The sequence below is a fragment of the Rhagoletis pomonella genome, unplaced genomic scaffold (genome assembly GCF_013731165.1).
Source record: "Rhagoletis pomonella isolate Grant_MI unplaced genomic scaffold, Rhpom_1.0 Rhpom_scaffold_00016, whole genome shotgun sequence".
NCBI lineage: Eukaryota > Metazoa > Arthropoda > Insecta > Diptera > Tephritidae > Rhagoletis > Rhagoletis pomonella.
Window position 1 is genome coordinate 4,064,493 of NW_023458570.1, and position 22,783 is coordinate 4,087,275.

Below are 22,783 nucleotides of genomic sequence, written 5' to 3' on the forward strand. Positions count from 1 at the left end.
ATTTCGAACGTAAAATGAATCCAGTTTTAGATTTTGAACAAAAAGTTATTTGACCAGACAAAACTGCTTAAAAAAATTGTCTTCAGGAGCCCACATATTTTGCATTGTTGACCATTTTAAATTTTGTTTTTAGTTTTATAAATTTAATGTGTTAGTTTTTCTACAAAAACTACGTAAGAGTTGCAGAAAATCTGTTTGACGTAACAATTGTGTATTTGTATCACTTTTGACCAGGTGAAGTAATAAGAGCGAGAATAAAGATTTGACACTACCTTATTTGTAAAATATGCCTTTAAGAAAATAAAGCGAGAAAGCTATTTTCTTACTTCACCTGTTTATTATATCACCATGAGTTCATATAAAAAATTTGCTGTGTTCGACAAGTGTCAAGTGCTAAAAACGCATGAAGATTGGTGAAAAAGTAAAAAAAATACGAAAATAATAACAACAAAGTCTTTTCTCTTTTGAATATAGTTTTATAAAATTTGGTTTCAATGGGTAGGTTCAGTAGGTGCAGAAGTTGAGCGCAACCGTTGCTAAAAAAATCAATGATCGTAATGCGTCTTCTGAACGGCTTGATACATTAGCTGTCAAATTCAAAACACACAACACGTTGTCTCAAATGATCAGAAAAATATTACGATCATCTAACACGCAACTGTTCAGTTGATCAGAAGTACAAAACAACGCGTTCAGAAGGTGCAATCGCAACAGTTGCTGAGCTGTTGCGCCTTCTGAACGTGCCCAATATCGTGTTTGTCATTTGTAGTATTGGGTGATGAATTAGGAATGAAGTATTCAAAGATGTTATGAAAACACAAAATGGAAAAAGAAATAAAAATTAATGTGCTTGCGTGCCAATTGCATAGTAAATTAAACTAGTGCACTACTTACGTGCATTCATATTCGTTCCATAGGTCCACACATTCGAACGGTTCCGGACATATGACATTCGAGCAAGGTTTATTGGAAGGGCAATTCTTTTCAAGATTCCGTGCCATAGTGGCTTGACCCCATTGCGTACCATTCATAGCCGGTGGTAAAGGCAAATGCTTGCCCTCCAGCCTAAAAAGATTCAAATACACCCACAAATCAAAATGAGTTCGACATGAGTTAGAAAGCCATGCAAATAATGGCCCGCGGCTTAGCAAACTTCTTAACGCACACCAGCACACATGTACATATGTGGCAGCATTCATCAAGAACACTTCGTTTTTCGCCGTACACTCACCTGATATCATCCAGGCAGCTCTTTTGGTAGTCCGCATACACTTCGAACGTTCGCACGCCCGTATATTCAGCTTTTCCGCCAGCATAAACACCCTCTTGTTTGTCAACCAATAGCCACTGGTGCCCAGCAAATTCAAACGTCTCGTTGTAGCGACGTCCTTCGCCACCATCCAACTCCAGTGTCGCTGCAGAGCCATAACGATTAATACGCACAACATGCCACTGACCATCATCTACCACGACCGCGTTCAACCATAAATCTTTCTCCTCCGTACGCAGCGAATTGAGATTGTAGCGGAAGTGTAGACGTGCGTCCTTAATTTCTAAAATTCCATATTCGCGGTTATGTTGGTCTGAAACGCGAAACAGTTCCCCGTGTTGCTCGCGCGTACGGAAACGCAATTGAATTTGCGTGCTAAAACGATCCGGTTCAAAGCTGAGCGCATATTTAACGTAGCTCTGTTGCTTGAAGGTGGTAGGTATGGTGGGTATGTTACAAGCAGGACCAGTCCATCCGGGTCGGCATTGGCAGCGTGCTTCTGAAAGCGAGCCAACACAGTTGCCATGTTCCCAACAGCGTGCCGTTTGCTCCGACTGTGAGCAAACTTCTTCCGTTTGTTGGCAACCTGTGACGCTGTTGCGTGAAAGTCCAGGATGCGCCAAGTCATAGAGTTTAGAATTGAATACTAAATTACGTATGCAGCCATCAAAGGCTTTTGCGTTGGGCGCATAATGCCAGAAGTAGAGCGAGGGGTCAAAGAGGTCACGGTATATGCCACCTACCTGCAGTGGACCATTTACATTCAGATATTCATTGAACGGTGGTATTTGCCCACGCGCCTGGCAGGACATGTCATCAAACTCCGGTGGTGTGCCATCTTCCATTTCACTAATATCCGCAGACTTACAAAAATCTATAACCATACGCACATTTTCCGTATCCCAAAAGACATCAATACGATGCCATTCTCCATCATCCAGAGACTTTTTAGTTTTAACACGCAATTCCAAAGTACCTGAGCCGAAGTCTATAAGCAAACGCGGGTAGCCACGTTCCAGCTCAAGTGCAATGTAATCAGTGATGATCATTTCCTCGCGCTCCGGAGGCACAATGGGACCATTGTAAATGAAAAGGCCATCAGGTTTGCGTGTGATAAACTCCAAACTCAAATGTGACTCGTCGCACATCTCCAACGATGGGTACCAAGCCCAACCATTTCCGCGGAAGCTGCGCGTAGTCTGCTGACAGCGTGGACCATTGTAACCCGCTGGGCACGAGCAGTGCGGGCCAAAGCGCGTGTCCACACAGCGTCCACCATTGTAGCAAGGTGTGTTACGACAAGATTCTGGTTTTGAAAAGTTTCGTGCGCCACAAGTACACTCAGCCAAAGTGTCTACGCGCACACCCACCAAGGCAGTCTTATTCGCGTTAACCATATACGGCAACGAGCTGATGTCCAACGTGTTCGTACAGGAACCCTCAGACATCTGGTTTTCGTATAAGCATTCATCAATGCCAACCATTGTGATATTAAAGCCCACATCCTTTTCGATTTCCTCGCGATTCATCAGAACAATACCGTTGAGACGCACTGGCTTGTAGTAGGGAGAGCCATGCGCCGAAAAGCGTATATCGGTAAGTGGTGGATGGCGGCGCTTGAGTTGCACACTGAAAATATCCACGTTCTCGCGATCTGCGTTCAGCAAGTCGGCCAGCTTGTCACGGAAACGATCCAATTTAGAGCGACTCAAGCTCTGTGTGCGATAGTTCCAGACGCGTATGAAGTCTTCATCAGTAATGCCGGCAACACGTATAGAGCCTGAGTTGATTACAGCTTCATGAGAGATTTCACGCACTGTTACCGATATATTTGCTGGCACATCAGTTTGGGTGTGTTTGCGATCGTAAACCTTGAAGCGCAAGTGATAACGTCCTTCGCGCGTACCAGCTCGCATTGTTACCATGCCAGAGTCTTCATCTAACTTGAAACGAGGATGTTCTTGAGACTCCCAGTAGAATTTCTTATCAGGCAAATCCCAATCGTCTAGGTCATAAACGTACACGCGGCCAATCGGCGTGTCTGGAGACTGACCTTGATAGTTATACACGAAAATGTCTTTAGATCCTGGTTGCATTTTATTGTCGTTGACATCGCCGATGACGACAGTGAGTGTGCTAGTGCCGGTCATCGCCGGTGAGCCATGGTCCTTAATAACAATGGGGATCATGTACTCCTTTTGTTGCTCACGATCGAAGGAGCGGAGAGAGGAAATAACAGCCATGCCATCGCCATTAGCGCCCTCTGTGGAAAAAAGGGAAAATGTAGAGAAGAAATTAGATATTGTGAAAAAGTATTTAAACTTTTATTTCGAAAGTCATAAAAGGGAGGCTCCGCTAAAATTATAAAAGTTCAGTCAGTAAAATATCGGAAAGTTTATGGAATATTTAATGTTTTTTATTACATTTTCACTTTATCATAATTAACGGCTCATTTGTAATTTATAGGCAAATCATCCTGAGTAATTTCACTTTGTAAAATTTGTCAATAAATTAAATAGAGATGATATAATCTACTATAAAACAAGAACCAAATGAAGAAAAAAATTATATATCATTTATTTCAGCCCCCACTGTTGAGCAAATTTGAAAAAAATGCCTAGAGGTATGCAACCCTTTGTTTTTTGAAATCAAGTACAACCCAACAAGCAAAATAAACTTTAAGAAAGTTTTTTTTAAGTTTTCAATTATAAACATTAAGCTTACAAAACGTTGATTTTTTGTTTATAAAACGCTTGAAAGTAAGCGTAATATAATCGAAAAGGAACATTGGTTATAAGCGTAGAAATATAAACTTGTAATAAATGTTCAAAAGAAAGCTTTTTATAAGCGTAAAAGTGTAAACTTATAATAAAGGTTCAAAAAAAGTTTTATATAAGCGTATCACTATAAACTTACTAAAAATTTTCAAAAGAAAGCTTTTTATAAACATTTTTATAACCCTTTATTTAAAGATATTTCATTAAAACCTCATACATAGATTGCTTAACATCTAGAAACTAAACGAAATGCGAATTTTCCGCGGACTCATCTACAGTCGCGAAAATATAAATAGGAAATCGACATTTTAGCATACGAATTCACAATAACACATACAAATTAAGCATAAAAAAGTTAATTATTACATCTTGTTGCGTGCTTTCAATTACTTGCGGTTATTGGCAAATTGGAAAAGGGACATCGATGCAGCTATATATTGCGCTTTATCGCCGCCATTCTCATTGATGAACTTTTCTGAAAAAAATTTAATACATTTTTAATTGAATGTTAAACTAAGAAAGGATAAGGGGAACTCATCATTTGAAGGCTCGAATGCTCCACCGACTAGCGCAGCGGGTCCTGGATTGGATTTTCTTGTTTTACCGCATTGGTTTTATTTATTTTTTTATTTTTTTATTTTTTTTTGTTTTTTTGAAAAAACTTTTAATAAGCTTAATATTAAAAATGCTTATTTAACGCTTATTATAGCAAACTTAATTTAAGTTATTTTTAAAAACGTTTACTGAAATGCTTGTTGGGAAACTACTTACTCATACGTACACATGCTAATCACATATATATAGAAAATATGAAAGAAAATGTGAAGTAATTTGATCGAAACAAAACCATTTATGCTGTAATGTGAACATAGTTTAAAATTTCAAATTAAACTTGAAATACGACTGCAAATCCCGCAATCGTGATTTGTTTAAACCAGGGACCGTAACGGTTATAAGTTTTATTATAAAAATCACTTTTTAATCGTTATTAACTGAGTTTTATTTTTTGCTCGGAAAATAATCGTTACGTTTTAAGTTTTATTTTTTGCTCGGAAAATAATGGTTACGTTTTAAGTTTTATTTTTTGCTCGGAAAATAATCGTTACGTTTTAAGTTTTATTTTTTGCTCGGAAAATAATGGTTACGTTTTAAGTTTTATTTTTTGCTCGGAAAATAATCGTTACGTTTTAAGTTTTATTTTTTGCTCGGAAAATAATGGTTACGTTTTAAGTTTTATTTTTTGCTCGGAAAATAATCGTTACGTTTTAAGTTTTATTTTTTGCTCGGAAAATAATGGTTACGTTTTAAGTTTTATGTTTTGCTCGGAAAATAATCGTTACGTTATAAGTTTTATTTTTTGCTCGGAAAATAACCGTTTTTTCTTGAGTTTTATTTTTTGCTCAGAAAATAAAACTTAAATTTTGCGTATGCGTATGCTCTTTTTTGCACTTTTTTTTAGAAATGTGGTTCTCTTTGTTTCTGCCCTGGTATCTGTATTTTCATTACCCACTCCACAGTGGCGTTAAAGGTTCAATGCAGCCGCCCCTGTCTATTCACGCATGCGCATACGCATACGCAAAAATTAAGTTTCATTTTCTGAGCAAAAAATAAAACTCAAGAAATAACGATTATTTTCCGAGCAAAAAATAAAACTTAAAACGTAACGATTATTTTCCGAGCAAAAAATAAAACTTAAAACGTAACCATTATTTTCCGAGCAAAAAATAAAACTTAAAACGTAACGATTATTTTCCGAGCAAAAAATAAAACTCAAAACATAACCAGCTTCCCAGTAAAACAAAATCGCCGTTCAAAGTCGACATAAACTGTGGGGACCCCTTTTGTGCCACAACATTAATAGCCCGAACACAATGAAAACGACGAGCTATGGACCATAGCTGTCAAATTATTTTAACACGTACTCTTATGTAGATGGTTCTGGCCAGATTAGATCTATTTCTATTTTTCCAGCGACAGATTAGGTTCTTCCTCTTCTTTTGTGTCAAACTCGTACAAATTCATGATGTCGCCGACGCATTCAAAAAAATCATGTCGCTATCGACAAAGCGTTTAGACAATGAAGATAACAAATTGGAAGTATGGGTGATGGGGTTAAAAGTGGGCCAAAGTTCAATTTTTATTTCAAATAATGTTTGTAACTATATAACATTCAAGTATACCAAAATTGAAAGTTATACCTAAAGTATTACGGACAATACGGCATTTTACTAATTTCGACTGTATGGCAGGTGGGCGTAAAAGTGGGCGAATTTTCTTAATTTTTTTTTTTAAAACTGGAATTGTCTCAAAAATAACCTGTGCAAAATTTCAGAGCTCTACAATGACTCCTTGTATTTAATGCCGGCGTTGTCTCACTGTGCGGCGGTGTCCATTCGAACGACATGGCCAAGCCAGCGGACCCGCTGTATTTTAATTCGCTGCACTATGTCCATGTCGTTGTAAAGCTCATACAGTTCATCGTTCCATCGTCTGTGGTACTCGCCGCAAATCTTTCTCTCAAACACTCTAAGAGCCGCCTCATCGGATGTTGTCTTTGTCCATGCTTCTGCGCCATATATCAGCACGGGCATGATGAGTGAATTATAGATCGTGGTTTTCGTACGTCGAGAGAGGACTTTACTCCTGAATTGCCTACTAAGTCCAAAGTAGCACTTGTTGGCAAGAGCGATTCTGCGTTGGATTTCAATGCTCCAATGCTGGTTCCCAAGTAAACGGAATTCTCTACTTTCTCGAAATTGTAACTGTCAACAGTGACGCGGGTGCCAAGGCGCGAATGTGCTGACTGTTTGTTTGATGACAGGAGATACTTCGTCTTGTCCTCGCTTACCACCAGACCCATTCGCTTTGCTTCCCTATCCAACTTGGAAAAGGCAGAACAGACTTCACGGTTTTTGTTACCGATGATGTCGATGTCATCGGCATAAGCCAGCAATTGCACGCTCTTGTAGTAAATTGTTCCTGAGCGGTTCAGTTCTGCAGCTCTTATTATCTTCTCCAACATCAGATTAAAGAAGTCACATAAAAGGGAGTCACCCTGTCTGAAACCCCGTTTTGTGGCGAACGGCTCGGAGAGGTCTTTCCCAATTCTGACGGAGCTGGTGGTATTGCTCAACGTAATTTTACACAGCCGTATGAGTTTTGAGGGGATGCCAAATTCGGACATAGCGGCGTATAGGCAACTCCTTTTAGTGCTGTTAAAGGCGGCTTTAAAGTCGACAAATAGGTGGTGAGTGTCGATCCTTTTCTCGCGGGTCTTTTCCAAGATTTGGCGTATTGTGAATGCCTGGTCTATGGTGGATTTGCCAGGTCTAAAGCCAAACTGATAAAGCCCAATCAGTTCATTGACGGTAGGCTTCAGTCTTTCACACAATACGCTCGATAAGACCTTGTAACCTATGCTTAGAAGGCTGATCCCGCGGTAGTTGGCGCGAACGGCGGGGTCACCGTTTTTGTGGATTGAGCAGAGCGCACTTAAATTCCAGTGGTCGGGCATGCGTTCATCTGACCATATTCTGACCAAGAGTTGATGCATGCACCTTATCAACTCCTCGCCGCCGTACTTAGATAGCTCAGCTGTCAGGCTGTCAGCTCCAGCAGCTTTGTTGTTTTTCAGCCGCGTTATTGCTATACGTACCTCGTCATAGTCAGGCGGTGGAACGTCGACTCCGTCATCATCGACTGCGGGCTCGGGTTCTTCTTCTCCACAAGTTTCCATGCTGCTACCATTTAGAAGGGCGGAAAAGTGTTCCCTCCATAATTTAAGTATGCTCTGGACATCAGTTACTAGGTCGCTATTATTGTGCTTACAGGAGTACGCCCCGGTCTTGAAACCTTCCGTAAGTCGCCTAACTCTATTGTAAAATTTTCGGGCATTCTTCCTGTCCTGACACCCCTCATCGAACCAGTTGTTCTTTCGGGCTCGCTGAAATCCGATCACTTCTTCGGCGGCGGTACTTAATGAGCAGGTGTGAAAGTCGAGTAGCGAAAGCGCTGGCTATCTGTTGTGATTGCAGCTTTTCGACGTAAAGCTTTCCTTGCATATTTGGACGCACATTTTTTGCTGCACAGAGGCGGGTGCGTATCTTGGCTGCAACAAGATAGTGGTCCGAGTCGATGTTTGGGCCTCGAAGTGTGCGTACGTCTAAAACACTGGAAGCGTGCCTTCCCTTCTATCACAACATGATCGATTTGGTTTCTCGTTTTTCGATCCGGAGACAGCCACGTAGCTTAATGGATCTTTTTATGCTTGAACCTAGTACTGCATACCACCATGTTTCGGGCCCCGGCGAAGTCGATCTGCCTCAATCCGTTGTCGGACGTTTCGTCGTGGAGGCTGAATTTTCCGACGGTGGTTCCAAAGATCCCTTCCTTGCCCACCCTGGCAATGAAGTCGCCAAGCACGATTTTGATATCATGACGGGGGCAGCGCTCGTACGTGCGCTCCAAGCGCTCATAGAAGAGATCCTTGGATGCCTCATCCTTCTCTTCCGTCCGGGCATGGGCGTAGATGAGCGAGATGTTGAAGAATCTTGCTTTGATGCGGATTATGGCTACACGCTCGTCTACCGGGGTGAACGACAGTACTCGGCGACGGAGCCTCTCTCCCATCACAAATCCAACACCGAATTTGCGATCCTTTACATGGCAGTAGACGTCGCAAGGCCCAGACATTGCTTGCCTTTAACATTAAACTGTGTGGCAACGCGAAGAGGTTTTTCGCGTTCGTCTTAAGTAAGTGAAAACACTCGCGTTCTGGTTAAAACGTTATAAATGTTTTATTGGACAATTAAATTATGTTTAAGTACATATATACGAATGCAAATATATAGGTTAATTACGTCCGGGATATGATTCTGTGGTGGCCGTTTTCCCGTGTGCGCGCGTTGACTGTTGAATTTGGAATGTTTTACCTTTCTCCACTTTCTTTTTGCAGTACCAAGAAAGTTGAAAAGCAGAGAAGGTGTTAGGTGCGCCCTTGCAAGGGCGTGCTGAATAGTGCGGTCTGCAGTGTATTCTGCGCCATAATATTGAGTGTGTGGCGGTTTGGCGCTACGGCTGTATGCATTTGCGTATCATATTATTTTAGAATGTGGCGCTAACATTAGGCTTCGTGTTGCAGTCGTTTCCAATTATGGCCTTTCCTTGAGATGTCGTCTTGAAAAGGAAGAAAGCGAACGATTATGCAGAGGGCGTGCTCTATATGCATTTTAATATTCTTGGTGTTGGGCGTATAAATATAAATATTTCTGTATTTTTGTAGTGTGCTTATGGTTTTGAAGGAGAGGGGTTTAATTTATTGCTCTTTGGTTTTAAAGTTTTGCGTTTTGTTTGTGCTCATGGGCTAGCTAGCTAGCGTTAAGGTCTTATTTATTGCGCTCTATTTTCATAGTTCTGCGGCGGAACCGCTTACCACCCAACCAAATATTGTTTCTTGCGCTATTACATTATCTTGTATTTTTCGGGCTCCGGGTTGGAGAATTTGTGGGAGTATGTCGCTTCCAATGACCAGATCTATGGGTGCTGGTTTGCTGAAATGGGGGTCAGCTAGTTCATGGGCATTGAACTCTTTGATAAATTCAGGACTTACGTGGGAAGTCGCTAAGTGCTCCGTTAATTGCTTGAGTATGACAGCTTTTGTAGTTATCTTCCACTTTGCCTTGCGGGGAGATATATTTAGTGCACATGCGTTCTTAGTGCGTTTTAAGTTACATCCACCAATTGTAAATCCTTCGGTTGGGAGCTTCAACCTCTTTTGAGCTGCTGACGAAATAAAGGTTCGTTGGGACCCTTGGTCTAGCAATGCTCTGAGTTGAAACTGTTCTCCTCGGTGCTCTATTGTCACTATTGCAGTTGGGAGGAGAACTTCACTTTCATTGGCAATTCGGAGCGAATTAACATGCGCGGAATTTGAGCAGGTGGGTTGCTTATCCGACTTGTGGCTTGATAACTCTTGGGGGCAATCTTTGGTGATCGTGTGCGCTATGCTGTGTTGCGCTATTATTTTTTGAGTTTGCGTATTGGTTGGGTGGTGATCATAAGGGATCACTTGCTCTTTATTTTGTGGGGCTAGGTCTTTTGGCTATGACGACAGCTTTCTTTTATTTGTCGATCGGGGTTGATCGATTTCTTAAGATTTTCTTTTATACCAGCATTTTGAGAATGACCTCTGGATGTGTGTACATGCAGTAGGGAGTTATGTCTTTTCTGACAATACACACATGCAAATTGTGAGTTGCATTTTGCCAACCTATGATTGAAAGCAAGGCAGTTGGAACAAAATGTATGCGTTTCAACAAAGTTTATGCGCTTTAGTGTTGAGAATTTTTTAAATATGGGGCATCTCTCATCGGATGTGGGGTGTCGCATAAATAACAGGAAAACACCGCATTGGAATTTGTATGAAAAGCTGTTATTTTACTGTGGGATTTTATTAGAGCAGAAGTCTTGGTTACGTGTTTTGGGAATTTCATTTCTACCCTTTCTAACACTTGAAATCTGGACGTTAGGAATTCGTCCATTTGAGACCATGAGGGAAGGTCTTTTTTGGAGGGCAGTGATTGCTCCCAAAATGTCCGGGTTTCTCTGGGCAATTTGGATACGCAAATGTGTACGAGGATGGGGTCCCAACTGTCTGTCAAAACCTTGTGGGCATTTAAAATGGACAGACATGTTTTTATTTTGCTTTGGAGATTAATGATCTGTTCACTATTTTCTTCGTGAAACTTGGATTTGGTTATCCACTAATATGCGTTTATTGTCTAACGTTCGCTTAATGCTTGCCATGCCAGATCAAAATTCACGTCGCTAAGAGGGAACTGCTTGACGATTTGACCGGCTTGCCCTTTTGTTTTATACCGGAGGTGGTATAATTTCTGAGCGGATGATAATTGGGGGTGGTTTATGTAGACGGCTGTAAACATATCTCGGAAAGATTGCCATTCTTCATAACCACCGTGGAAAATCTCTGTATCACATGGCGGGAGATGCAGATGCATGTGAGGATTTTCCTCTATGTGTGAATTCTGTGCTTCTCGGGAGTGAGAGCTTGGGGGACTTATAGCTCGGATCAATTTGAGTTGAACTAAGATCTTCGCTTTAGTCGTTTCATAAGTATCAATACTAAATTGATACTTGCCTTCTGCCAACGCCAAAAAATTATCTGGAAGGTCTTCATCATCCTTTAAAAAAACTGAGTCATATGCGGCTTGTAACCGTGCCCAGAGATTGTCAATAGTTTTTTCTTTTATTTCGAGGGCCAAATCTGTGAATCCCTCTATGGGAGAAGAGGTGAGTCTGGCACAATATCTCATGAAGCCATCATTTTCAATGTTAAATTTTTGCGCGGTAGAAGTCTGAAGTTTTCCCAATGTTTTCGAGGAAGTTGCTTTCCTTGGAATTTTGGAAATAAGTAGTCCGAACATCGGAAACAGCTAGCATTTTATGTATGTATATAGGTATGAGGATAGGACTGTCTATAACGAAACTCGTAAAAATCAAAGCTCTAAACTTTGTGCAGAATTTAAAAAAAAATCTTAAAAATTTTCACAATTTTTACCTTCACCAAAAATTAAAAACAAAGTTACAATAACTTAGGGGGATTTATAAATCTAGGAGAAAATGGCTCCAAATCGAATGATACTTGCCCGTTTACGTAAATGCATATAGATGCAGCTTTTCAAATATTTACGACTTTTCGCCATAAGTACGGTATTGATAACAAACTATCGGATATGCAAGAATGCTTCTTCATTTAGGATACCTTGCGTATGCGTTTAGAATGATACGCAAGTTGGCAAATCGTCGAAATTCTAGTCTTCTTAGAAGCAGAGTGTCGAATCCCACACTTTTTCTAATGACAAAAACATTTTACAACAGTTTCTTTGCTCTCCTGAAAAGTACAGTCGATAGTTTTACATGGTAGCGACGATATGTAGTCGAATTTCAGGACGTTAACATAAGCGGTTCCAGAGATTAGCTTTATGGACTTTTAGGGATAAATTGTTTTTTTACGTTTTAGTTTGTATAAGAATTTTTGGAATATCCCGACCCCTGCGCCACATACCGAGTAAATTTTTGGTCGGAATATTTATTTTCAAGGTGCTGGCATATGTTCCAAATATGAACCAAATTGTTGTAGCCGTTTATTAGTTTAGTGAAATACAATGTACAGAAAACGATATGAAATTGTAAAAACGTGACTTCTCAGATTTCTAAATTTTTTTGGCAGAAACGACAAAAAGTTTTGATTTTTTTTAGCGAAAAACGTCCCACACAATAGTTCCAAAGAAGTGCGATTGGTTATCATTGAACACATGGATTGAATGTAAATAAAACTAAATTTGTGGTTATATCAAGTCGAAATTTTTAGAACAGTGCGGCGCTAACTCTAGATATAAACAACAAAGCACTGGAAAAAGTTAATACATCCAAACTCCTAGGAATAGATATCGATGATAAACTGAAAAAAAAAGGATTTTATATTTTCAGTTAGATTCCAACAATATGTACATTGGTAAAAACTGCCTTTAATTCTATACAGAAGTTTTTGCGCGATGCGCTTACAAACATGTTGCTATACAGACAGACAGGCAGACCAAAATTCTAAAAATTGTTGATTTTGCTTTTGTTGATCTAGGGTCATTTCTTGTAAACAGGAAAACGACATAAATGTTTAAATGCCCTAATTATCTCTATTTCAGTGGTAAACTCCTTTTCAATGACAACATTTCATTAATCTGTTGAAAAATATTAAAAAAGTAAAAAGAAATTGTAATTTTTGTCTATGGAAACTTCTATTTCATGCATAATTATTTTACACCAATCACAAGGACATGTCCCACCAGTTACAAATTTAAATATTTTTTAATATTTCTATGAAGATTATATAAGCCTAAATTTTAATGAAAACCAAAGCGTATAATTCATATTTCATAACACAAAAAAAATCGTTTGTGAAAACTAAGTGTTTTTTTGGCTACAATTCATCTCTGAGTGCACAAAGGTCAAATAGAGTTATTTTCAGTGTCCCACCAGTCACATTCATTCAAATGATAGCTACATAGAACTAAGAAATCGTTTGATTTGGTGTTAAAAAAAAATCTTTCGCTGTTGTGTACGTTCCGATGACTTAGAAATAGTTCACAATTGATCACATTCTCGAGTAAAATGTCCCGGCAGTCACAATGGAATGGCCCTCTAATAAACCCCCTATTAATTTTTCATTAATATCTATTATGCACAGATATCGGCCTGTTACAATTTTATTATTCTCAAATACCTTCGTTTGATACCCATATGGCAACATTTAGGTTATCTTATCAATTTAACTGAATTAAATTTTTCAAATAGGTGGCAATCCGCTTCAAAAATATTTTCGAAAGTAAGCTTCCTAAACCTTTTTAGTGTAATATCCGTATTGCAATATTTCATTTATTTTACCAATTTAAATGAACAAAATTTTTCAAACAGGTGGCAGATCCCCTAAAAATATTTATTTATTTATGTTATCAATTCAACTAAATAAAAGTTTTAAAACAGGTGGCGTATCAATTTACTTAAACTGAAATTTTCAAACAGGTGGCAACTCTCTAATTTTTTCTTCTATATTGTAAGTTAGACCTCTAGCGATACATAGGTGAAAACTTAATTCGATTTCATGCATTAGTTTTCGAGTTATGCGCGCACAAATATACAGACAGACAGACAGACGTAAATTCTAAAAAGCGTTTATTTGGCTTCTGTAGCTCTAATAAAGACCCTACACATTCATTTTTCTTTAATATCTATCAGGTACAGACATCGGCCTGCTACAATTTTATTATAAGTACAGATGTAGATTTCATTTATTTTATAAATTTAATTCAATAAAATTTTTCAAACAGCTGGCAACCCTCCTAAAAAATACTTTCGGCAGTAAAATTTCGTAGACCTCTTCAGTTTGATACCCATATTGCAATATTCAATTTGACCTATAAATTAAATTAAATTAAAATTTTCAAACAGCTGGCAACCCTCAAAAGATATTTTCGACTGTAAGGCTTCTTAATCCTCTTTCTTTTGACGGCCATATTGCAATATTCACATTTTCTTATCAATTTACTTAACCTGCAATTTTCGAACAGGTGGCAACTTTCAAACTTTTTTCTTTCTATGTTTTAAGTTAGACCTCTAGCAATTCAACCGCATTCAATTCCCTGTATTCGTTTTGGAGTGATACGCGTACAAACATACATACAGACGACAGACAGACAAAAATTCTAGAAATGGTTGATTTGGCTTCTATTGCTCTAACAAAGACCCTCCATATTAGTGTTTCTTTAATATCTATAATGTACAGACATCGGCCTGTTACAATTTTATTATATGTATAGATATACATATTAAATAATGCAATTATTTATTCATTTATTATATATGAAATTATGATATTTTCATTAGCTATTTAACATTAAATAATAATAAATAATAATAATATATACATACATATATATGTCTAATCTCAATCTGTATTTAAATTCAAGTGAGCCGAGTGGAAGGAAGTGCGTAAACTCCAGCATAAAAAAAAATTATCAAAAACCAACGGTAAATTTTTGCCACTCGAAACGTGCGCATTATTATACTTAAATTAAAAATTTACTTCTATAAATTCCGAGTAAAAAGTTGAAAATTTGTATGCAATGTTTTTTTTGAATTTGTTATATTTTTGTGAGTTTTGTCCAAAGTTTTAATTTTTGATTTATATGTACATATGTCGTCTGTTATACAATAAGATATAGCTTTATAAGAAATTAGTGAAAAAATTTAACAATTAAATATAGTAAGTACATTCGTAAAAATTCAAGCAATTGAATTAAAAAATTCAAGTTTTTTTTATCGAATTATGCCAGTGCGGGGAATTTCACCGAAAATCGGGGAATTTCGTGGAGACCAACGGCGAGAAAAATAAAATGAGTTGGCATACCTGGTGTCAAATGAAATACTCTTAAGAAAGCTCTAGTTTGGAAATAATTTCGATAATGGTTGCCACCTATTCGAAAAGTCATATATGTCAGATTTATTTTTTTAAATTACAACTTTTTTAGCAGCGTCTTGGAAATTTGATGAAATGAAGCACAGACATGTCGCGACACCATGCCAGACATCTCTTAAGATGAAATTTGGAACACGGATCGCTTATACCTCTAGCTAACATAAGGTTTTTGAAGAGGGTAGACACCTGTTTAAAAAGTTAAGTTCAATTTTGGCGTGCTATTATACATTGGTGAAGTAACTAGAACGAGGAGAAATATTTTGGCACTGCCTTGTTTGACAATTTGCTTATAAATTTTGACTATAAGGCAGTCGAATGTCAGAAAATAAAGCGGGACAGCTGTTTTATTACTTCACTTGTTTATTGCGCCATGGCTTCTTCCATTTACTTTGTGTTGTCAGAGAATCTGAAGCACATACGATACACAATTGATTTACAGCATTAAAAATTCTAGTCTCTGTGATAACTTTAGCAAGATATAGTTTTTTTACATTTTAGGAAATTATCTGACTTACCCCAATAAAAAGGAAGGAAGAAGGCATTAAAATAGGCACTGATGGACTGACTGACTAAACAACCTAACAAAAAATTGTATTTTTAGCTAAATAAAAACACTTCACTCACTTTGGTCCTGTTCCACTTTGAAAGATGCCCTTATAATATCATCGGCACTGGGGTCCAACCTAAATTGGAATGGTGGCCCATTACTTTTCGAGCGATCATCATCGTCTGTAGCCAATATTTCGACCACTTTCCTTGGGGGCACATGCTCTGGCAATACCGGCCGGTAGTCCTTCAAGAATTTCGGTGCATTATCGTTTATATCCTGCACAATCACCGTAAGAGTGGCTGTAGCCGTTTTTGGTGGTGAACCGTCATCAATTGCTAATATTTTAACTTGGTGTCGCGGCACTACTTCGCGATCTAGCGACCGTTGTATTGTCACAGAACCATTTTGATTGATGGCAAATTGCCGCTGCCGATCTGAGGAACGATCGATCGAGTATGAGACTTTACTCTTGCCACCCTGATCGGGGTCGGTGGCCTTAAATTTCTCCAGCTCTGTGCCGACTTTGGTGTCTTCAAATACGGATACTTCTACATTGGCACGTTCAAAGTGCGGTTTATTGTCGTTGATGTCGCGCAATTTTACCACAACCCATGAGTAGGCTACATGGTATTTGTCGTTGTCGTTGTCTTCACCCTTATCATTGACTTGTATGCGGAAGCGGAAGCCATTGCTCTGTAGTTGGTCTTCGTAATCCAGAGGTTGCACGATTTTCAGCGAACCTGTGCCATCATTGTTGCGCACCATTGTAAACTTATCGGCGCCATAACCACTGTTGTCGATAACTTTGTATTGAAATTTGTTTGTTTCATCCTCATCGTGCACAGTTACTGTGAGTATAGGCATCTCGGGCAAAGACGTGCCATCCGTTTCATCAACTTCGGTGAACCACTCGTCTTTCGTAAACTGCGGCGGCATATCGTTGATATCTTTTACACGTATTGAAGCCGTCCCCGTGCCCTTTAACCCCCCGCCATCCATCGCTACTACTTGTATTGAATAGTCCGGTGTGCGCTCACGATCCAAACAGCATACGGCAGTCTTGATGACGCCTGTGTCTGGTTCTATTTCAAATATCGGTGAACCAGTTTCCTCTTCAATCACATTCTTCTCAATGGAATATACAAGTTTCGCATTTGATCCTTCATTCGGATCATCATAGTCTACAGCTGTCATTGTCATCACCACCATGCCAGCAGTGCCGTTCTCGGTGACGTTGCCAAAGTAGACGCCTTGGGGAAAGTTTGGGGCGTTATCGTTGATGTCCTTCAAATTAACTTGTACGTCAGCATAGCCCACTAGTCCCTCGCCACCTTCGTCCTGAGCGAAAACTGTAAAGCGCCATTGCGGTCGTCCGTTTGGTTGATCACGATCCAAAGGCTGTGCGTTTGGAGAAGGGAAAGGGAAAAATATAAATTAGTATTCATATGTTTACTGGAAAGTATATTTGTATGTAGATATGTAGGTATGTATTTAAATATAATGCAAATTTCGTTCAGGTTCCTTATGAACAAGGTGAGACAGCCTTGGGTAAAAAAACGCACTTGAGCAGGTATAAAAGAAGCGCACACATTTGGTATGGACGGAAACCCGCTTTTTGTTACAGGCATTTGTTCATAAAGTCATATTTCTTTGTTACGAGCTGCAATGTCATTCTACGACAAAAGCGTGATTAGTGATTTGCGTATAAAAACCTATGTATGTATAATACAAAGTTTAACAACCGACTTTGCATTATCGGACTTTAAAGATTAAAGTATTTTGTGCAGCTAACATCAGCAGTAAGGCATATTTTTAAATAAAATTCACAAATCCCTTTCTAGTGCTTTATACTACATAGTTAAAAAATTTTTAATTTGTTTAAAGCTTCAGACAACAATTTGTAATTATCTTATTTTATGCTTAAATGCAATTTTTAACCAATTGTTAGTAATTAAACTGCAGTACCTACTAAAAAATTTTAGTTTTTGCATTTTTTAGAAACATCGCAACTTTGACATTGAACTTTAAAGTACCTTATCGTGTAGCATCATGTGTTTATGTTTGTTTTAAAGCCGGGATTTCGTTTTTTTAAATGCAGTTAAAATTTTCGCCGAAAGCAACGCGTCTACCGAAATTAATAGAGATTGATGACGATATTACTGAGATATTTTTTAGTAAATAAATACAACGCCGCATTACCAAAAATATTTACCTTTCTTATTTTATGCTTAAATGCAAGTTTGTTTACCAATCTTTTTATTGATGCTCCAGTAATTACTGGAAAAATGTAGTTTTGCATTTGTTTAGGCGCGACTACTTACACCAAGCGCTTAAATGAATGCTATAAATACACTGCTGCATGTACAAACATTTCCTTTTTGTTATTGTGAAATTTCATCATATTTCATTAGGGAATTTATTTTAGGATCATAACAAATACATATTAGGGATGTTTCGAATGTCATATTTTTCACATTCGCGAAAGCGAATGTTAGGAATAACATTAAAAAAACTATAATCAACTTAGGCATCGTTTTTATTGATTAAAAATTTTGTAAATAATTAGAACATTGAACGAGTGCTTAACCTATACAGTGTTTTAATGTAGTATGTAGTCAAAGTTCAAAAGGGGCATATTATATTTCAAAACAGGAATTTGGCTGCCTTTTCTCCAATGAGGTGATTTCTTAGAAGCTCGTATATAAGGCCGGCTCACTTGGAACGCTGGCGGGTGGAGCGCTCAAATATTTGCGCGCCAGATCTGCAAATTTTTCGTATTTTAGTTTAGTTTTCCACCAACCGAGAGGATTTTCACCGAGATGAGCTCGTTTTTGTTTAAGACAGGCCTTCAATAGAGCTTTAATTTCAAATTTTTTAATGTTTCCAGATTCTACATCCGAGCCTTCGCTTTCGCTGGAAGAATATAAAATTATGTCTAGGTTGCTTATAAGACTTTTAGCAGTACTTGTTGGAGGCCCATCAATGTTGCTTGATATACTACCTAACCGTTGAGCGCCTGAAGCTAAAAGCCAGTTATTGTCCGCACCCTGGTGAGGCATTCTTACCGCCCAATTCTGTGTCTTCTTGATAAATTATTTGTAAAGGAAATTGTATCAAGATTTGTATCAAGTAAAAGCTCCCATCGCATTCTGTGTCGATATTTATAAAATAAAAAGCTCTACGATTTCCACAAGAGGGGAACTTATTTCATTGTCACATATGGAAAATATCAATTCAAAAGCAAAAAAGATTTTGACTGCCGTAGCCGAGTAGGTAGAGATGCCGGCTATAAATTCTGGGTGTTCCAGGATCAAATGCCGGCACATGCAGTATTTAAATGATAGAAACAAATTTTTAATATATAAAATTTATACATTTCACATGAAATTTCAATTTGTCAATAGCATTTTCAATCTTGATAATTTAAAAGAGCTTTTGATTTCTGTGCTAGAATTCCAATTCTTGATAAATAATAAAAAATTTACAAATTATAAAAAAATTGTATTTACCAAAATGCACAGAATCGGGCTGTTAGAGCCATTTGATGCGAATGCGAATGTAGAATGCGAATGTGTAAACCATTCGCAACATCCCTGATACATATCGCTAGCTTAGAGTGAATAGTTGCTAAGTCCCTTTTCCCAAATTTTACAGGAGATTTTATTATTTATCAAGAATTGGTATTCTAGCATAGAAAGCAAAAGCTCTTTTCTTGATAAATTATCAATATTGAAAATGCTATTGACAAATTGAAATTTCATGTGAAATGTATAAATTTTGTATATTAATAAAATTGATTCTAACAATTAAATACTCGCATGTGCTGGCATTTGAACCTGCGACACACGGAATTCAAGTCGACATCTCCACCTACTCGGCTACGGCAGTCAAAAGCTTTTTTGTTTTTAATTTCATATTTTTCATATGTGACAATGAAATCAGTTCCACTCTTTAAAAAAATTTATCAAGAAAACACAGAATTGGGCGGTTCCTTTAAGTATTTTTCAAAACTGTGAATACAACATTTTGCGTGTTTAAAGCAAAGCAAAACTCTGTACGAATCAGAAGGACTCGATCTTTTTTAAAAGATTTCGTATTGTTTTGGCCTTGTCCGAGTGTATTTCTGCTTGTCATAAACATACAATCCCTCCCCTTTGTGTGACAACATCAAAGCGCACGCCACAATTCGGAGCAGAAGCTCGGCCAAACATAAACATATTTATGTACATATATATTTGTAAGCGCCAATATATTTGGGGTATTCACAACGTTGTCGTATTGTTGTATGTCGTAAACTTTCAACGCCTAAAAAATATATTAAGATTTAGAGTCGACTCTCAAAGTGACGAAAAGTTGTTAACGTGACGAAAAGCTGTTACTAAGTCTAGCGCTAAATCTGACAAGTGAAATGGTATTTTATTTTTCGCATTTAGGTACTTATGTCGGGATTTTGTGTATTATTTGCGAAAATGCTTTTTATGAATAACAATAAAACGGAAGTTCGGTATTTTTAAAGGATGAAGAATTATTAAAAATGTTCAGTCTCCGTAAAAATAGCAGTTGTATTCACACATATCCGTCACGAATTTTTGGCTGCATTTAGTCATTTTTGCTAGAAAGTGGGTTCTGTGTAGTGTACCTTGACCGTTCGTTATTTGTTATTCATTATACGAACACAGTAGGTTGGAAAAAATTCTCCTAGATATATCCTCCAAGCGGGTGCCGACTGGGCAATGGGCATCGCTGCTTGCACCGCTGCTACGCCGCAGTGTTTTAAGTAGGCGGTGCCTAGCTAAGGCCGAAGTATAAACTCTCCTGTCTCTTCTTGGCTCGCCAAAGGGGGGCTGGGGGGGCATACTTAGGCTATTTCTAGGGCGTACCTGGCGGTAGGTATAAAACGCCCCCCTAATCCAGGGTGTCATGCGTCACCGTGCCTATTGGATGGTTTGCAGTCAGGGGGCTCTTCCGACTGTATTTTAACGGCGCCTCACGGATACCTGTCCACCTCCGGGAGTAGCGGTGGACTTACCGCAGCACGGGGCTCTGCTGTGGCCGACCGTTCTTTCTCCTTACCTTTATACACGTTCGACGAACGGTTACGGCTCAGCAGGCGACCAAAGAAGCAGATGAGTATGAATACAAATAATGAAGCCCCGGATCCCTACACGGGTAAAAATGTCGCCGACGGACACGGCGTTATAAATTGTCAAGATAAATCTTCGGTAGCCGCTGGATCGGTCCCGAAGAAGCCTTCACGGCCATTTAAATCGAATATTGAACCCAGCGTTGGTAGCTGCAGACCCTCGGAGGGTAGCGAGCGACTGGCGTCTGGGATGGCAACGGAGCCTACACGGCCGATGGACCTCTCGTGCCAGGCGTCCTCATCAAGAGCGGCAATGAGCACACCCATTGAGGGCAGCTCTAAAGCAGCTCAGGTTGGGGGCGTTACTGGCACCCGGGAGCCCTGTACGGGCAATAGGAATGCCAACCACAACCACAAGTCACAGTTGGCGAAAAAGGACCCTCGTCCCAGTGGTTCAGGGACAATTAAGCGAGTACGCCCAGCAGTGCGAGCGAAGCGGGTCAGAAGAGCCGCTTCCAGGCTGCTGACGAAATTCGCGGACAATCCGCTTCCCGAGAATATGAGGGATGTGGTTGAGAAGGCAAAGGGCATTCTCCCTGAAAGCCGGGAACGGACTCAGGAGAAGGGTGTCTTAAATAACCCTGAACCCACTCCCTCATTTTCCAGGGAACTGGCACCCAAAAGGCAGCTATCGGTAGATGATGCCCACGGCCCATCGAAGAGGCCTAAAACCTCCAGCAAGAACAGCCCGCCAAACCCTTCACGGGTCCCTCGGGCATTTAATGATGTGGCCAAGGACCATTTGGACTGTCCTTGTAGGTCTCTATACCCCACATAAGGATATTCTCCAAAGGAATCCTGGCTCTGCTCCTGTCATTCGCGACGCTGGCGAAAGGTCGGCTCGGCTCTATAAGGAGGCCATATCTTCGCTTGGGGAACTGTGGCCCGGCGCTGACTTAGTGGCAGTGCATAGGGATGAAATCCCTTGTAGGCCGCGAGTGAACCCGATAATCTGCCACCTGAAAAAGGCCTTATTTCGAGTAGGGCAGAAAACGCCTCGAGCGGTCCTGCCTCTAGCCAAGAAGTCCAGGAGGGTCCCGTGGTCACTCGTCTGGCGGAGGAATCAGACTCGGCATCAGAATAGGAAAGCGATACGCAATCGGCTTCTGGAGACGGGTCTGATTTCGGCCAATGGACGAGGGATTTCGAGAACCTGTTCCTGGCATAGGAAACGGAGGACCCTAATGATACTGTGGTAGAGGTGTCCAAAGGGACCTCGCCAGGATCCATGGATGGCGACAACTCCTTAAAGGCTGTGATGAAGGTCTTTAAAATTAACCTTCACCACTCCAAAGCAGCCTCCGCAGCTCTGCTCCTGCACCTTAGTGACAAAGGGGAGGAGCTAACTTTTGTCCAAGAGCCCTGGGTTGTAAAAAACAGGGTCTGCGGACTTAACTCTAATGCTTACCACATTGTGTCGGCCCCAGTGGCAGGTAAGATCAGAGCATGTGTATTAATAAACTATTTCTTATAATTTACTCACTCATTTTAGCGATGAAGACACGATGAGCATCATTGTGGAGGGCAAATCCACCAAACTCTGGCTGGTGTCAACCTATATGGCTCACGATCGCCAAGACTGCCCCCCTGCTCGGTTACTGGACGTAGTGAAAGAGGTCAATTTAAGGAAGTTTCCCGTCGTGGTAGGAGCCGATGCAAACGCGCACCACTCGTTATGGGGTTCTACCGACATCAACCCAAGAGGTGAGTTACTACTTGACTTCATACTATCTTATGATCTAGCTATTTGTAATATTGGTAGTAGACCCACCTTTGTTACCTCAAACAGGGAGGAGATAATAGATATGACCTTAACGTCTAACTCTTTCTTGGAGAGCATTAGGGAATGGCATGTACTAAACGACCATTCATTCTCTGATCATATGTACCTATCATTCGAAATCTCTTTGGAATCTCCGGCTCCGATTCTGTATAGAAACAAGAGACGTACCGACTGGACTGTGTTTAGGAGGGTACTATCGGAGCCTCTGCT

The 22,783-nt window shown here is 39.5% G+C and overlaps 2 protein-coding genes across 2 annotated transcripts in view; one reads left to right on the top strand and one right to left on the bottom strand.

Moving 5' to 3' along the window:
• Window positions 1-867: 867 nt before the first annotated feature.
• Window positions 868-17,275, bottom strand: LOC118749432 (neural-cadherin). The gene is made up of 4 exons (XM_036484235.1): window positions 17,210-17,275; window positions 15,722-17,045; window positions 1,232-3,533; window positions 868-1,065 (listed from the first exon to the last, which is right to left on the bottom strand). Exons 1-4 carry the CDS (start codon window positions 17,273-17,275, stop codon window positions 891-893), a joined length of 3,867 nt encoding a protein of 1,288 aa, XP_036340128.1. The 3' UTR covers window positions 868-890.
• A 3,504-nt stretch (window positions 17,276-20,779) lies between these two features.
• Window positions 20,780-22,783, top strand: part of LOC118749434 (neural-cadherin-like) — a 201,473-nt gene continuing 199,469 nt past the window's right edge. The window contains exons 1-2 of the mRNA XM_036484236.1: window positions 20,780-21,198; window positions 22,283-22,494. Of these exons, the coding sequence (XP_036340129.1) occupies window positions 20,780-21,198; window positions 22,283-22,494 (631 nt within the window). The remainder of the gene's footprint in view (window positions 21,199-22,282; window positions 22,495-22,783) is intronic.